We start from the raw sequence: 18,985 nt of genomic DNA on the forward strand, positions 1-18,985 counted from the left end.
ACTCAATACCACTGTCTGGGTTTATTTCATCTTTCAGTTACTGTTTGCTGTATTAAAGTGTAACTCTAGTAATAATAAGGTGAATGTTAGCCCAGACCGTACTTAATGTATGTTAAAATGCCAAAATAAAGACTAATTAACAGACACATAATGTGCTGAGATATACCGTATAATTTACACTTTCCTGTCACATAATTTAGCCAACTCTGACACATAATTTGACCCTACACTGTTACAAAATTCTATGGGCCCAGCTCATATCAGTTGTGTGTTAATGACTATGAACAATATGATTGATTGGTGCCGCAACACCAGCTCAATGCAAACACACTGATAGAAACGTCTCCAATGTTTAAAGTTATTTTTAGTAAATAAAAAAATATCATTACCTTTGTTTTGGCCACAAACTTTACACATTCCAGCCACATGTTCAGAAACCCCTGTCCACATACTGCACAGACGTTCTTATGCGAAAGTATTCTCCTGGCTTCGGGATAAAGTTTCATTTGGATGCGTAGGATCGAGTCTGCAGATCTGATATGTTTTAGAATATATCTTGCAGTTATCTCCTGAAATGTTTTGGAAACAGACATCTGCTTTAGTATTCATTGTGAACAAGGCTTGAACTGAAAACAAGAACACAGTAAACAACATTGCAGTGTTATCACGCTATATTCGTATTGATAGGTGTACAGCACTGCCCTTAATGCATCTAAACTGTAGGACTACAGATAGGTCGCTTTCTACTCAAGGAAGACATCAATCCTTCAAACAAGGCACGTAAAGGCATTTACTGTTAGTTGACGATTTACGTGGAATTTCAACGTAGGTCTCATATTATGCTGAAGAAAAGAACAAACTTTTACAACAGGTATTGGAACACAGAAAATGCAGTTTAATTTAGCATCACTAGTGCCTGCTGTGCACCGTTGGGCAGGAAGAGTCCTTCATTCATTCCTCGACGAGTGGCACCACAACGGAATCTACATGTTACAATCTCTTGCTGCTTGGGTTCTCCATTGCCATCAGGACACCTGGAAGTCAGGTCCGGCTAAGAGTTTGTGAGGCAGCAGCTGGTGTGGAATTCTTCTTTAGAGGCCTTCAGTACAGGGCCTTACGGAATCCTGATTCAGCCGTAAACTTAAGTTTACAGGTAATCAGGACCACAAGTGTGTTGGGGAAACCGCATTCATAAACATCTATTCTCATGGTCATTTCTTATATCTGAGTAAAAAAAATGCAATAAAATGGTTTTGCTACTTGCCAAAATGACTTAGCCCCTGCTACATTGTGAATCACAGGTGTACTGCTTGCCAATGTGGTTTCTGCAACACTTAAGAGAGCCAAAGTGGCTCAGTGGTATGCAAGCCCAGAGGTTTCGCTTTAAATGCACTTTCCCATAAGCTGCGGAATACCAGAGAGTTAGGAATGGGATTTCTGGTTGGCTAAGGCTTGCGCCAAAGCCAGGCAGAAACCACCACTCTAGTCAGGGCAAGGGAGTTACATGCCAAAGATAACCCCTGCTCACCCCCTTGATAGCTTGGCACGAGCAGTCAGGCTTATCCCGGTGGCCCTGTGTAAAGCCTTAGCGCACGCACATAGCAACAACATCCCAGGCACACTACAAAAGGAACTCCACACAAGGTTATATCACAAATAGCCTTTGTATTCTCAGAACACATTAGAATAATAAACACATAATATACATGGTGCCACCTGGCACTGGGTCATATCTACAAGGTATTATATACACCTGACAGGGCCCACTGAATCACTGTTAGAACCATCACAAAGCAAACTTGGTAAAAGTAAAACATATCATAAACGTACAACCAGTAACCACTGGTAATCACTGCACTTAACATCAGCCTGTAACATAAACAACATTATGCACAGTCTCACATTTAGGCGCGGAATACATCCTGCGCCAACCTCACCAGCATAAACATATTATCCAATCCTCTCATAAGTCTAAAAGCATTAGACCCTAACCTCCTAAGCAGAACTCACATTAGGGGCATAAATCATACAGTGAAACATAATCTCACTAGCATAAACCATAATATGCAAAACAACCTCATAATCATAAAACTACATTTTAGAGGTATAAAACAGGGTGCATAAAACATAGTACATACGCTACATTTCCTAGCACTACATAATCACCCTAGGGCCTGGTGCCCTATTAACCTAATAGTCCCCCTGGCCAACTGGGTATCTCAAAAGGGGCGCAAATGCACTATGTCCCAAAGGTTAGGGCGCGCTGCCAATGCAGCGGAAGTCAAGGGTGCGCACTCTGCGCAGGCCTAAACATTGCAGCTGCCCACTACTTGATGGGCAGCTGGGAATTCACTGTCACCTCTGTGCCTCTGGTCCCACTCTGGGACTCTCTCTCCATTTGTGCCCAATTTGCGGCACTTTGCATAAAGGGGGGCCCCGGCACCTCTGTGCCCTCTGGAACCCCCATGGGGCTGTAACACAGGCTTCCCCATCGTTGGGGCGGCCCGCTCTCTGGCGGGACCGCCCAGGCACCGACAATGTGCCTCGGTATGGCCCACATGTACAGGGCCCTCTGGGGCTCTCTGGATCCCAAAGAATACTGCCCCCTCGTTGGAGCGGCCCGCTGCCATCCGGGGCCACTCTGACTCTGGACTACTACCGTCAGGATGCCGCGATCGGCACCAACATTGTGCCCCCTGGAGCTCCCACGCACCGGACTGGTCTGGGGAGGCGCTCCTCTTTACTCCGGATACCGCGGGCAGCAGGCGGGGCTCTCTCGCTCATGAGAGCCTCGCTGGTGATCCGGCTGCACCTCTCTTCGCCCGGGCCCCCTCCTGGGACCCGGGACTTTTCCATGGAGCCATCGAGGTTCCACTGGCACTTCCTTTCCGTCGTCGGGGCTCCCCACAGCTCCGCGTCAGTCCACAGCTCTGGCGCCTCTTCCGCCCCTGCCGCAGGGCCTGCCCCATCACGGGCTGACGTGCCTGACTTCTGGGCGGCCACAGCTCGGGCCACAGAGGCAGCAACGCCTTACGGCAGCATATGAGGGGTAGGCTCCCTCGAAACACAAAGTACACAGCGGGGTGGGCACCTGCAATTACGCTCCATAAGCGGGATGGGCACCCGTAATTTTGAATATAAAAATAAGTGGGGTGGGCATCGGCGATTGCAGAGAAACACAAGGTGGGAACCCGCAATCAAGGCATTGTGGGGGTATCCCTACCCTGGTGATTACCTCGAAGACGATCCCAGCCCAGCGCTGCAAGGGCAATGCACAGAGGCTCCTCCTCAAAATAAAGGGGCAAATTAAGATAAAGCGCTCCCAGGCGCTAGGGGTAAAAAGCACAAAGTCCCTTTAAGGTCCTGGAGGTCAGGAAGAGCAAAAGCGGTCCCAAAAGTCCTTTTTGGCTCAAGGGGCAACGCAGGGCCCAGGGAGGCAATCCCTCATGGCAGCCCCCCCGGGCCCCAGCAGCAGCACGCCCGGCAGGAACAGCACTCCAAGACTGATCAACTTCATGTGGTCACAGCCCCTATATTTATACTTCATTTCTCTTTGTGTCACAGCACAGGGTTTAGGGATACCAGTTAGAACTGGTTTAGGGGAGCTTTGGAGCACTTTGTTTTGCTCAGCTCCTCTCTCTTTTGTCAGGTGGGGGCTCAGGGATCAGACGCACCACAGGGGGCCGCGCCAGCATTGTGGAGGGAAGGGACAGTCCTATTCAGGTCCCAGGTGCAACACCTCCCTCCCATCTGCATGCAGATCTCTCTATTCACCACTGGTATGACTCTCCCTGGCTCCTGGAGCCACCCACACCTCTCAGCTCCTGTCAATCACAAGCCAGAAATGCAATTCACATCAGGCAGGCAGACACACAGCACACAGAAATGCCAACTTCTAAAAGTGGCATGTCTCCACGAGTCACCATAAATCTGCGCACACTATTGCACAGCATTTACCCTCACAAGTTCATACATACTAAACTTGCTCCTGCACTCCTCTCATACCAGGAATTACTATGGACACACATATTCCCCATGTATTCCTATGGGAGGGCAGGCCCATCTCACAACACATACACAGAGAGCGCGCGCAGTACCCAGAGGCCTAAAATCACCAACACCTGGTTACAGAAAAAGGCTAGGAGAACGCAAAAAGTTTCGGGGTGAACTTGTCAAAAGGGCCAAGTCCAACACAGAACAACAGAAATGTACGAACCTACGTCATTCGTCCTACTTCAGAATACAAACTCTGAATGCTGCTTGCTATAAACTTAAATCGCATTTTTCTATTGCCACTTATAGTCATATCGTTTATTTGTTTAGTTTTTTCCTCAAAATGAGAGTATTATTGCAGAGATGTTCGTTCTGATTGAGTGGGAGGCTGTTGAGTTTCAGGCATGTTTGTGAGGGTTTGTGTCAAAACCCCTTTCAGAGGGCATTAGGGGACTCAGGGGCTACTGGGTCCACCCATACTGGTTAAGGTCTTTTTTCTCCTGATGTTCCGGGACCCGACCTTCTATGGACCCCGCTCAACTTGGACAAGTACGCCTTCTGCACTTGACTTACAGTGGTAGCTGCAGTCAAACAGTCAAGGCTACCTTGGGGGGAGGGAGGATACAGGTCTGTGAACATGACTCCTAAATCAAAGAGCAAATAGTACGAACAGTAAATCAATGCCCAGCCAAATACTTGAATTTATAAGAAAATGTAGTATTTTATTTCTAACACTACACATGCAAAGAAATGCGACATTCAGAAGCAACAACACAATTCCCCTTGAGGCCGGAGCTCTAATAATTGGGCACATCTCTGTCCCACCCTCCTTCGTGTAACGGATCAGGGTTATTCACCATTCACTGGTGGCCACATCCATGGAATGCATACTATTAGGAATTAATCGAGTCCCTCTGACCCTTCAGGATTCTAGTCAAAAGTGTCTATAGTGCCGCAGCACCTTCAGCAGGGAATCTACTGGGCCTGCAGGCCCAATTCAAGTCTTACATGTCCCTGCAGCACAGAAGCATTCAGCGTTATTGCGGCTGCCCTGAACACAGGCACTTGCAAGATCAGATCCTTCTCAGAGAAGTCAGACTGTTCGTGGTACATGTAGCAGCATCAGGCTCACTCTCAGGAGTGGTGCAGCCAGCTCTCCCCAGCGATCAGAGCAGCTTCCAACTCAAAGAGACGTGGCAAGTCACCTTCTCCCCTGCGGTGGGAAATTAAATCCTTCAGCTCCTGACTGGAGTCCAGCAAGGGCTCATCGTCCTCTTTGGCGTCCTCCTGGTCCTCGGGGGTCAATCAGGACAGATCTTTCAATGGAGCTAGACCACCTGGTCGCAGCCTTACTCCAGTCCTGGGCGACGGCCCGAAGGCTTTGGTCCAAGCTGCCTCTCCTGGCACAAGGAGTTGCCGCGGTACCTTCTGGATGCAACAGAGACTCTTTAGGTGCAGCCGCCCACTTTACGCTGGCACCTACCTGGCATACAGGGTTGTCACTCATGTGTTCTTGAGTCCTGGCACACTGGTCGCACAACTACTTCAACTGTGGCCACCTATTGCATATGGGTTCATCCCAATGATGCCTTGTGGGCTAAGCACCCTCCGTACTGTGCTCAATACTTGTCTCAGTCTACGGCAGTCCTCTCTTAGCACATGGAGTGTACTCTTGGCCGGGATCCCACCCGTCTTGATTATCACCGTTCCTCAATGTTCGGAAAGAGGATAGCGAGTCTTAATTCGCTTAATAAAGGTTTTTTATGCAGGTTATCAGTGGATATTATAGCTCCTCTTTATTCATCCCAACTAGAAGCTGATGTCTTCTCCTCTAACAGCTGGTGGCACAGACGTACACAGCTCCCCTTCTTTTTAGGTCCCAGCCCAGGAGTAGCATGTGCTTAGTGCTGTGTTTGTGGACAAAGAATTCAGGCAATATAGGTGTGGACAGTCTTCCATTGCGCATTCTCAGGGCTTGACCAAAGTCCCAACCACCATCTCCTTAACAGCCCATCCCTCCCGATACTTGTCTCTGGCCACGACCCTTCGGGATTGTGGCATCAGGGTACACAGCCTCCTCATGTGAGCGAAGACAGCAGTGCAACATAGACGTTATGGGCTTCTCGCTTTTGATGTTTTATCCCTCCTCTGGGCCTCTGACAGTTTCCCCCTCTGCTGAACTCCTCGCTGTGTCGGATGTCAGCTTCCTTCCTCGCGTCCATCTCTTCCCTTGCCGAAAACACCCCTTCCTCTCTTGTGCTGTCTTTTTCTGCCGTCATGTTGTATGCAGTAATATCTAGTGCGCTGTGATTGTGTTTTCTGGGATGAATTACGGTGGCAATACTGGAATTCCCTGGATCTGTTGCAACTGGAACACATGGAGGTCACAAAAACAGTCCTGCACATCAGCTATGGCCTGATCAATGCTCAGCCCAATCCTCAAACCTCACATAGGGAGTCCTCATGGCCGGGCTCCTCACTGGACCTCACTCTTTCCAACTTTCTCCTGTTCCTCACAGTGCATACTGGTCCTGGCAAGCAGGCATGCACTAGTGCTCCAGGGCAGTTAGTCTTGGTTTCCCTTGGTGAGGTCCCCTCATCCAGCAGGGAGCAAGCCTTGGCCCTCTAGTCCTGGTCACAGGCAGAAGTTTTGCAAAACGTCCCCTTCTCACAAAGGCCATTTGGATGCTTGGCAGATGACAAACTCTTTGGGAATAAACCTCTCCTTCCTACAGTCCTTTTCCGAATACCAAATGTGACTCTTTGAAGTTTTATGTTGGGGTTCTGCTTCTTTTGAAGTGGACACTTCCCTCTATCTTCTGTCCTCATGAAAGTTGTCTGTCACAGCAGGCAAGACTCTAAAGCTGATTGGCCCACAACACCACTAACAACACCTAGATGTCGGAAACAGTGATATATGCTTCAAAAGGTTAATCCCAGCCTCCAGCCCTATTCTTTAAGATTCCCTTATCAGCTCCATCTCTCTTCCTGAGATGTGTCCAGACCCCTTTCTTGTGGCCTATCCCTGAATCAAAGAACAATCTTTTGAAGTGTAAAGGGAGTCTCTTCCTTTTCCCAGCTCACAGAAATGCAGCGAAACACAATCTTGGTGGATTCCTCTTCTCCGCATGTGTTCACTGGACATGCTTGGGATTCCCAAAATGGAACCCAGTCCTCCATATAACGTACCATTAAAGGCACACTTACTCAGTGAACATTCACAGCACACTTACTGTCCAGTGCTAGTATCTCCACGAATTGTATCATTACATGTACACATGCATTCAGTACACGCACTTAGTCTGCGCACAATGTTCAGCACTGAAATCTATATTTAACCAGGGTATGTTATTTACAAACACACACACTCACAATGTGCACGCTGAAGCGTGTCATAGGATAAAAAGGTCTTGTTCATTACTACTGATCACTACACAGTATGCTGTCACCACCACGCTTGTGCTGCTTAACTCCTGGTGAAGACGGTAACCTTCCACCACTATGAGGGTAGTACTTCGGGCACCCCTAACGGCCAAACAAGATCGCAATTCATGAGAAAGGAGGCGTTAGCCATTGCGTACACGTGTGATCTGTGTACGTCTATGACAAAACTCAGCATTAGGGATCCAGACAGCAGTGCACTTGGACAATCAGGGCAGGGGTACACGATTATACCATGTAAGGGACTTTTCCATCCCAACAGTTTGTGATTTTGTTATATTGTCAATTTTTTAACTTTCAGGAGTTTGTTAGCATTTGAGGATTGGCAAGACCACTTTGGAGTATGGCAGGTGTACCTGTTTATACTGTTAATTATTCATTGGGCATCAATGAGCAATGTAATACATTCAAGAGGAGTTCAAATCCAACATCTCCTGTAGGTTTAATGCCCTCTTACTCTGCATGGAGAAAGATGGGACATCAAGACATTGCTAGCACACAAACTGTAGGAATAAGTTTGTGATTTTTCCAAAATAAGAGACTTGGGGCCACATGTAGGTAGCTTGATACTGGTCGGTAACGGCCGAAAATCTGTAAATTTGCCGTTACCGACCGGTATTTAGCTTTTTCCAATGTAGTTGGCTGGATGTAAGGATTCTGTAATTTACAGATTCGGTAATTTGAGAAATCGGTAAATTACCGAATCCTTAAAATACCGAATCAGTAAATTACCGAATTCTTAAATCCTATGTAGGGAGCACTCAAGTGAGTGCATTTTTGATTTAAGGATTTGTTATTTATTACCAAATACAAGTTGGTGGTAAATATCGAAAACCTTTAGAAAAGCAATTTTGTGCTTTTTTAACAGTGCCATGTGGCAGACATACATGCCCTTAGGGCATGTATGTGTGCCACATGTGCACACATGCACAATTCAGGGGTGCAACAGGGTGTCAATGTGACACCCTGCCACCCTTGAAAATGTTTCCCCTATTACCGATTCAGTATTTACCGAATCGGTAATAGTGAATGGCTTCCCATTCATTCCTATGGGCCTCCAGGCCCATAGGAATGAATGGGAATTACCGAATCGGTAAATACCGAATCGGTAATACCGAATATTACCGAATCGGTAACATTTTCCACATTTTAACCTACATACTATTTACCGATTCTTAAATACCGAATCTGTAAAATTCAGTATTTAAGAATAGGTAAATAGAGATTACCTACATATGGCCCATAGAGGCTAAATGGTTCAGCTCTTGCTAATGGGTAGTGGCAATATGTGATTGGTTTAGTTGAGTGTTCTGGCATAAAGTCCTTAACAAAGCAGTAAGTAGCTGAAGGAGGGAAATCCAACAAAAAGGATCACTTAACATAAAACACTGAGAGTTCTGATAAACAGTATTGAGCAAAAAAAGGTGAACTGGCAAAGTCATGCATAGAGGCGTGGAAGTGGTTGCATCTTCAATGACATAAACATGAGTGAAACTGGTACACAAAGTTCAGAATTTACAAGGTTAACAAAATGTATCAATTCTTTGTTGTGTTTGTCAGACAAACAATATGTCATAACAAAAAGCAGGAACATGTCATGACCTGAAAATACAAAAATATGCAGTGTATGCAGGGGTTGTTATCTTCCCAAACACTCACTAGTATTTGTAAGTATAAGGATCCATAAGTGATTGCAAATTCAATGGCTGTAGTGTACATTTAATGATAAATATCACTATGGTAATATAGGAAAATGTAAAAAACGAATGAGTTACTGGGAAAGGACACTTCAGAAGAACCTGATTGCCTGGCAAAGGGAGTTTGCAATACATGTGTTTTTTTCTTCTTTTGTTAAAATTAAATGTATCTGTCCAGGTTAAACATATTTAATATTTAGGCACAAACATAACATTATTTGCTACAAATTATTTCGTAAAGGTGTTAGACCTGTCAGCCTTAGAGTGGTCTTCTTCTAAACTGTATGCCTTCTCCCCTCCTGTGTTTTTCTGAATTCGTTTTTGTTGGCCATAGGACTCTGCACACTTTACCACTGCCAACAAGTGCTAAAGTGTGTGTGCTCACTCCTTTAAACATGGTGGAATTGGCTTACACTCAACTGATCCATTTAACTTACTTATAAGTCCCTAGTAGAGTGGTAATACATGTATCCAGGGTCTGAAAATGAAATGCTACTATTGAGCCGGCAGCACTTTTTGTGCTATCGACTTACGAAGCACTTTAAAATATGTCTTAGACCTGCCACTGCAGCCTGTGTGCGGTTGTAAACTGCCAATTTAACTTGGCAGAATACACCGTTTGCCAGGCCTTAACCTTCTATTTTAATGCATATACATCACCCAAAGGGTAGGCCCTAAACAGCCCATAGGTGCAGGGTGTATTGCACTCAAAAAGTTGGGCATGTACTTTTAAATTTTACATGTTCTGCTAATGCTCTTACATTCTTTGTTCACTACTGCAAGGGCTACCTCTCTCATAGGATAACATTGAGGTACCTTATTACATTTAATAGTGGATAACTGTTGCTTGAGAAAAGGTATAAATATTATGTGTGGTCTATAAAGAGTTGTAATTTAATATCCTCTTTAATGGTCAAGTAGGATTTTAAGCCACAAATCTGAAAATGCTACATTTAAAAAGTTGGCATTTGCTTGTCCTAACCATTTGCTACCTGTAGCTTGTGTCCTGGGTCACATGACTAGGTGTTGTTGGCAGTTGGCTTTCATGTGTTCCTTCCAGACAGTGAGGCAATAAAGCCTAGGTGTAGGTAGGATAGATCATCATGACAATACGGGTGGGGACGGAGCCAGCACCTATCACACTTGCACTTCAATAGGGGCTGCTTCCTGAACTCACAAAGAACTTCACACTAGCCTTTTGTTACCCCAGACATCTTGGGGCCTAGGCAGGGGAAGGAAGAAAATTCCAAAACCAGATGTGGGGGAGGAGTATAATAGTTTCTCCCACTTCAAAGCTGGCTTCAGGTATAGAAATAGAACCCTCAGACCCACTCTGTGGTCTCTGCAAGAAGGACTGCCCAGCTACCCGAGGACTGCCCAGATGCCTTAGGTCTGCCCAGACGTTTGAGGTCTGGCCAGCTGTTTGAGGATTGTCCTGTTTCCCGAGGCCTGCCTAGCTGTTTGAATGCAGCAGGGTGTTTCCGAAGGGTCAGTTGACTGGCCTTCTATTCTGAGCTACAGGAACACAACCGGCTTCTGACAGGAGGATTAATAGGAACAAACGAAGCATGGCTCAGCATGATGCATCTCGATGCAAGTCCTTGCTTTGCCGGTTCCAGACCAGTAGCTTCCAGAGAACCAACACAGCACTACGCATCTTGATGCAAGTCCTCACATTGCCAGTTCCAAACCGGTGGCTTCATCAGAACCGATGCAGCATGCCACACCTCAACGCCAGACCCAGAATCGCAGCTCCTGATTGGCAGCTTCACCAGCACCAACCCAGCGCACTGCATCTCGACACAAGTCTCTGTAACAAATTCCCAGACTGATGACTTCATCAACCCAATGCAGCATGACGCATCTCAACGCCAGCATTGCAGCTATAGATCTGTGGCTATAACAGCACTGACCCAGCAAAGCGCTCCTTGACGTAGGGCTATGCATCGCAACTCTTGCTCTAGGGCTCCTCAACACAGCACGGAGCAGGCCAACGCAGACCACGTATCTAGGTTTCAAGGATACAAAGTACTATCTCTGCAGCACAAATTGAGTCCTGTGTCCAGCCTGCGCTCGGAGGCCTGAACTTGAGACTTTGTCCCAGCTTAGCATGACTTTTATAACAATTAACTGGAGCTATTGTTTCAAAGAGCAATTTTCTGTGAAATCTCTGAAACTGTATTACTCTGGTTCTACTGGTTGGATTTTTCATTTTGGTGTCTTTTTATTTAGTAAAGATTACTCTATTTTTCTAGATTGGTGTGGGAGTTTTCTTGGGTTGTGTATTAACTTTATTACGGTTTGTGTGCTGCATAAATACTTTACGCATTGCCTTAAAGTTAAACCAAACTGCTTTCGTGCCAAGTGCAGGTTGATTTAGTGTCTTTTTGTGGTTCACCATGACAAGCATTGTGGGTGTTGCTTCAGTAGGGTTTCACCCCCCTCAACAAATAACTCAATTTATCACAAAAGGCAGCAACCACACAACCAGATCACATCTCCTTACTGTCAAAAAGGGTGGGTGGGGTGGTTAGAGGGATAGGATGACAGGTAAAGGATCTATACAGCATCGGAGCTATGGAGGACCAAGATGGCATGTAACAGATGTTGGGCTACACAGAAAAGGTCATATTCACAATGAGTCTTTCTTACAGAACAGCATTTTATCTAATAGTTCTTATGAAGGAGGCAAATGTCCCCACAGAACCTACTAATACAATGAGAGTCAAAGTGCCCTTGCATGAGGTGTTCTTAAATGATAGTTAACATTTTTGTATTTTACTTGTAACCACTCAAGTTACTCATAATTACCAGGCATTCACCAGTTTTTATAAGTAATGGTAATGTCCACAACAGCTAACACCCCGAACTACAGTCATGCTTTTGCTATAGAAGTTCATGTAAATTTGGTGCTTTACCTGGTTTCCTGATCAGAAAACTGAGAAACAGCTAAGGAACTGATTTTGGATTTGGCAGGCTGCATCTCCCCCATCTGTCAGAGAGGTTGAGGACATTATGTAAAGATGAGTCGCAGTCATAAATTCCTTTTCATTACTTTATTCCTTATTTCCTGGCACAACACTCGCAACAGATGCCTGTGCCTCCAACCAGCTTCCTAACCTGACCCCGCATTGTCACACGCTTCAATCACTGGCATTCCATCTCGCATTCCATATTACGTACCTATATTCCAGAGGCCAGGATAAGATAGAATCACCACACATTTCCCATTTTGATTATACACCAAGGAATAATAATACATAGAAAAATAAATCTTTAATTTGATTATTCAATGAGAATAATAATACATAGACAAATAGAATACTACATGGGGAAGAATCCCAATTCAATGAACCTACTCACACACATAGCCTTCCAATCTGGTAGGTTTCTTTACTACTCTTCAAAACCTCCCATTCCTACTTCCTCTTTCTGCTGTGCCCACTTCAAGAACCATATTCTCTCCTGCATTCACCACTTCACCATTCATGGTGGCTTCCTGTGTCACATCAATCCCCTCATCCTCAGTCCACCAATTACAGACTCTTTCTTCCTTTCCATTAGCATGTGCAATGGTTTTATAACACACAGACAAAGCACAAAAATGGCATACCTTACCATTGCTTAACAACTCAGCATTGCAAAACAATTTGATTTCTTTATGTGGCCTGTTCTGCCCACTTCTTAAAACTCCAGTCCTCTTAGCCCTCACCATATCTCCTAACTGCAACTTAACAGATTTTCAACCATGTTTAACATTGTAATGTTACTTAAATACTTGATAAGCTTTTTCAATATATCCTTTCACCACCTCATGTTCCCAATTCACTCTCCTAGCACTCAGCATCAACCCAATGTTATCCTTCCTGAAAGTCGTACTCCTCATTAGTTAGAATGGACTATGTCCTCTTGAAGCACAAGGCACTAATCTGAACGCCCATATGGTCCGAAAGAACTCCACTTCCCATTCCAGACCATTACAATCAGGTAACTGCATTGCCCCCTTTATCACTCGGTTAAATCATTTAACAGTCCCGTTCCCAGCTGGGTGATGAAGTGAAGTGGTACAATGCTTCACTCCATTGTGTTTCAAGAATTTCTCAAATGCATCAGCTACAAACTGTACACCATTGTCAGTGATCACCGACTTAGGCAGCCCTTCCCTTTGAAAAATTCCATCTAAACATTTTACCACTGTGCTTACATCGACATGATCTACTACCTCCACTTCTGGCCATTGAGAAAAATGATCCACAGCAACCACAAGATACTACTGCACTGGTCCATCCCAAATTGAACCCGTAATATCCACACTTAATTTCTTCAATGGCATCCCTGGGGCATTAACAGGACCCAGAGGTGGTCTTAATGGGATTTTACTTTTACCAGCACTCTTGCATAGCACACATTCCCAGGCTTTCCTATCAATAGATAACCCCATACCAGGCCACCAGTACAATTCATTCATACTATTCTTTGTTTTAGCAATCCCTAAATGCCCCTCATGACACAAGTCCATAATTCTGTTTTTTAGGTTTTCCGGTGGTACAATCCTGCCATTCCTGAGAAACTCACTGTCTTCCACTGACAACCCTTGTCTCAATTTCCAAAATATCTTTAACTCTAAGCTAACACAATTCTTAGTAGGTTACCCTCATGTGATCCTGGCCTTAGCCTCCGCCAACACCAGAACCTCATCAAACGCTTGACTCCATTCTACTGGCGGATGCTTGACTTCATTCTTCTGGTGGAATCATAATTGCTTCCTCATCTAGATATGCCACACTGAATTGTTCAATATCCTCACCTTGTACCTCTGTCAAAAAATCTGCCACCCTATTACACACTCCAGGCATGTACTGGACACCGTACCTGAAATCGAGGAGCTTGACTGATAACCTAACCATTCTGGGAAAAGCCTTATACAATCTTTTAGTGGACAACATCTTGGTGAGCGGCTTATGGTCACTCCTAATCAACACATGACAACCCCAAATAAACAGGCCTGTGGTGCGCCAAGCCCCACACGCACGCCAATGCTTTGCGTTCTATTACTGAATATCTTTCTTCGGTGGGTGTAAGCAAGAGCGATCCAAAACACACATTTCATTCTTAATAGATATAAACTTGTCTTAACACTTGTTTGACCATTCAAACTTCTATTTGTTTTTAGAAGCTGCCTTATATTTTTTAGAAGCTACCTTATGTTATAAGTTTTGCTCGAGAAATCTTCAATGAACTTAGAGTAACATTCAACAAGGCCTGGAAAAGCTTTTACTTTATCTATGCTACTTGGTACAGGAGATTTTTCTACTGCCTCAAGTAGTTCCTTTTTAGGCTTGACACCTTCAACTGACACTTCATGACTTAAATATGTTATGCTGAGCGAACTTACATTCCTTAAACTCTGCTGTGAGCACTTTATCTCTCAACACATCAATCACTTTCCTAACAGTTGCATCTTGGTCTTCTTTGGTTTCCCCATGAAAAGTATGTCATCCTGAAAAAACATGACATTTCTTTCATCTTTAAATAGTTCAAACATCATTCCTTGAAACATTGCTGCAGCAGATGCCAATCCAAATGCTACCCTCCTGAACCTAAAATACCCAAAAGAGGTTACAAATATGGTCAGGCTTCTACTCTTCTTGTGTAAAGGAGCCTGGGGTAAGCTGCCGTGAGGTTTATCGTAGTGAACCACCTTACATCCTTAGTAACCGAAAGCATTTCCCTTATCTTTGGTAACGGAAATTAGTGCACAATTATACCACTGTTTAGGTCCCTCAAGTCCACACATAACCTGAGCTTCCCATTGGCTTTCCTGGCAATTAACAAGGGTGACACCCACTCTGCTGCATCCACTTCCTCTATCACGCTTTCCGTACACAATTTTTGTAATTCATTCTTGACCTCCTCCCTCAAAGCTAAAGGGATACTACTTACTGTGTGCACCTGAGGTACAGCACCTCTTTTAAGCATGATTCTATGCTGGAACCCCTTCAACTCTCCAATTTTGCCAGTGAATACCTAAGGGTATTGCCTAAGGATTTCCTGTTCTAGCTCACCGTGTTGTTCTATTATCACTGGTTCTTGACTGTTGGGGTCCAAAATAATCCCCAACTCTCTCTGATCTCCCTAGCCTAAAACAGATGGTTCTGCTGCAGCTACAAACAGCTTACACCTAGCCTCTCTGTCCCTAAATCTGAAGTCCAATACTCTCACCCCCAACATGTTAATGTCCTCTCCTGTAAATGTCTTAGGGCAAACCTCTGTGGCATCAGTACATTTCCTAAAATAGGAACAAACTGTTCTCTCCAAACCTTCTCATTAACAATCATATAGGGTGAACCTGAGTCAGTTGTAACTGGGATCAGTATCCCCTCCTCCCCATAACAATATCACACTTGGGTTTTTCCCTTCATTGCGCCCTCACTTTAGTAACTCCTTCATCAACATTCAACACACACTAACTAACATCATCATCTGTCGATTCTTCAGAATCCGTTGAAGATTCCTGTGTGAGAAGATTCACTCCAATGGCCTCCCCTTTCTGCCTTCTGCACACTTCCTACAAGTGTCACACTACACCACAACCTAAACATTTTTGATACCTCGCAGGACATCTCTTATCATTTGCTAGATGCCATTTGTTGCGCACCTAAAACACCTGCTACTGAATGTAAAATGATCAAACTATTCAAAAGCTTTTCCTTCTATGGCACCCTTCTTTTTCTTTCAAATTTAACAGTACTCTTGAACTTATCCTTCATTTGTAATTTTGCTGCAACTCCTTTCTCCATTTCTTCCAACACTCTATCTCCTTTCTGTGGAACACCTGCCCTGGCACATCTTCCAGTCAGCTCTGCTTTCTCCACACATTTATCACTTCCTGCAGGGACGATGCCCCCATTGTCCATAACTTATCTTGAATGTTGGAATTTGCACAACACATGACACTTTGATCCCTTTAAGCTCATCGTGTAAATTAGCACATCTACATGTCAATGCTAAGTTTTTTTAGAGCAGCCATGAAATCTTCCACTGACTCTTCTCTTTCTTGTCTCCTACGAAAAAACTTATAACGATCTACGGATACACAAACGGTGGGGTTAAAGTACATATCTAAATCTTCTAGAGGATGTTTGTACACATTTCCTTGTCCTTCAGGTCTGACCCTCTTTTGTATGCGGTTGTACATTTTCAGCCCTCCTGCACCTAAGCAATGTAATAAATACATTTCCATCCTTTCCGGTGTCATATCATCATCTGCAAAGGTGGAAATATAGTTCTCAACTCATTCCACTTTAATAAAGGTTCTCCGTTGCCTGCCAAAAATGCCGGTGGTGGTGATAAGTTTCACACGATTCCTGAAGCTATACTAACAAAACGAAAATAAACTACTTGGCTTTATGCGTGAAGGAATATTAATATCATATCCTTTGAATGTACAGGATGTTTTCTTTTTCCTATAACTGGTGACAGGCAAGTACCATAGGTTTAACCAGCCAGAAGCTGGATTCTGCTGTACAAGCTTCCACTTTGCTCATTCACAGTAACACTTTAAAAGCGTGCCCGTCGCTGTATTGAATGTAATTGTTAGGCATAGATAAAAAGCATGCCTGTCACGGGATGTACTCAAAGTAATCGACAGGCTGTGTTTAAAAGCATGCCCATCACTGGATTCCCAGTGCTCAGCGTAGCACTTCTATAAATTCTTCTTTCCCGAAGTATAGTCGCCGTACGTAGGACAGCATAAAAGTGTATGCAGCTAATGTGCAAGTCACAAAGCTCGTGAACGAGCTCCGCTAGCTTCTATCACCAGCCGCAAGACCTCATGCGCTGCAGGGGAAACAACCTTTACCACGCGGATTTTACTCCGCGTGGCCTTTACAACGCGTCCCTTACAACGCAAGTCGTTACCACGACTTGCGCTGGAGGGCGCTAAAGGATTAAAAATAGTAAATTTACTATCCCAACACCTTCCCTAGTGTCCACGGGGACTGGTGTTAGAATAGTAAATTATACTATTCGAAATCCGCGCCCCCAACTCAAGTCGTGGTAACGACTTGTGTTGTAAGGGACGCGGTGTAAAGGGATGCGTTGTGACGGTACGCGTCGTACCGTCATACATCCGCGCTGCAGTCCTCACCCTTCTCCTCATGCTGGAATTCCTCCACGCGCGCAGGCCAACCACCACCAGCAACCAAGATGTAATAATCTTAACTTTTACCTCTAATAAGTCGCTGATCCTTCGTTTGTCAACACAATTAGTCCAACCATCCACCCGCCACTTGCTGCCTGTTGACTGAAAGTTTACAAATCACCTTTGCTACACTTAACTATGCAACACATTTTTTTGTATTTAGTATAGGCCTACAGTGTCAGCGTCGGTCCACCATACCAGGACTTCTCCCGCTCGTCGCCAAATTCTGTAAAGATGAGCCACAGTCATAAGTTCCTTTTTATTACTTTATTCCTTATTTCCTGGCATGGCACTCACAGCAGATGACTGCGCCTCCAACCGGCTTCATAACCTGACCTCCGCATTCTTATGTGTATCAATCACCAGCATTCCATATCTCATTCCATCTTACGTACCTACATTCCAGAGGATACAATAGAATCACCACACATTACATCTGGAAACCTGATGCTCACCAAATGTAAAGATCTATGCTGGCCCAGCAGTGATCTCTGTGCCCTTAGATGATCAGCTGTCATGGCAGTCCCTCTGAAGCATAAAAAGTCTGTTGGAGGTCTTCCGTTGGATTTGATGTCTGACCAAGATTTTGTATTTCAAAACCAAACTCACAAAAATAGGTAAGGTTTTGAAAAACAACTAATGACCCCCTCATCCAGGAGATTATTTCCCCGGAGTGTGGGAGGTATTATTTTCATTTTACAGTTCTTCGCTGACATGAATTCATTGGCAGTGACTGACAAAAAGGACAACAGACCATTAGCCTTAAGTAAGGCAGACAGTGTGATGGTGTTACACAAATAGCCAGTATCCTTCAGACTATCTGTGTAAGCTTTCCACCGATGGAGCCAATGGGGCATTGCAGACAGAATGCTGACAGTCTACTCGACTCTAAAAAAGGCGAGCAGGGCAAGAGTTTGGCACATAAGGTATTCCATCACATTCGTGACGTAGTGCTCTGTCCGTCAAAGTCTAAATTTGGCCCTAAGGCATGAGGTCTCACACAGAGACCATACAACTTATACTAACAGAATTTTAATTGTACTCCCATATTACTACGGAGGACTGAAGAGCTACAAATCTACCAGGTTGTACTCTAAAAAATTATCACAGTGTTCCCACCAGAAAAATCAACCCCACTTCTCTAATATCATTGAAATGGGTGGTCAAACTGTTCCAGACCAATTAAGTTAGGGAATAAGCAGACTTGTGCAGTTAGATCTTAGTAACATATGGATTTTGACTGCTAAAGCTCTGCTTAAAGGAATTCAGTACTACAATGTAGATTGAACTCTGTTCCGATACTGTGATCCTTGAAGGAAAATCCGCAACTTGATTTTTTGCTAGTTTGAAGTTACTGGATGAACCAATCTCAGATCTCTGAAACTGAGCAAAGTATAAAAAAAAACAATCAATGTTACTATATTTTATGAGCGTGCCCCTCTGTGATACATCTATTGCGCAGGTGCAATTTGATGCTTGAACCCAATTGTTATTAGGCTTAAACTCGCCTATAGATGCCTGGTGGCTTTAAAAGTGGTATCCAACACCTAATCAAGACAAGTATTAGCAAAGTCAATTGGTCGGACTTGTGTTTTTAAAAGAAACATTGGTATGAGGAGTAAGTAAGAGGCATGGTGGAGCTGACGATAAT

The 18,985-nt window shown here is 44.4% G+C and overlaps 1 protein-coding gene across 1 annotated transcript in view; it reads right to left on the reverse strand.

The window, feature by feature from the left end:
* Positions 1-18,985, reverse strand: part of LRRC69 (leucine rich repeat containing 69) — a 290,134-nt gene that overhangs the window by 62,602 nt on the left and 208,547 nt on the right. Inside the window, exon 7 of the mRNA XM_078687056.1 lies at positions 390-569. Coding sequence (XP_078543182.1) covers positions 390-569 — 180 coding nt within the window. The remainder of the gene's footprint in view (positions 1-389; positions 570-18,985) is intronic.

This window comes from Lissotriton helveticus, chromosome 4_1 (genome assembly GCF_964261635.1).
Source record: "Lissotriton helveticus chromosome 4_1, aLisHel1.1, whole genome shotgun sequence".
NCBI classification, from domain to species: Eukaryota; Metazoa; Chordata; class Amphibia; order Caudata; family Salamandridae; genus Lissotriton; species Lissotriton helveticus.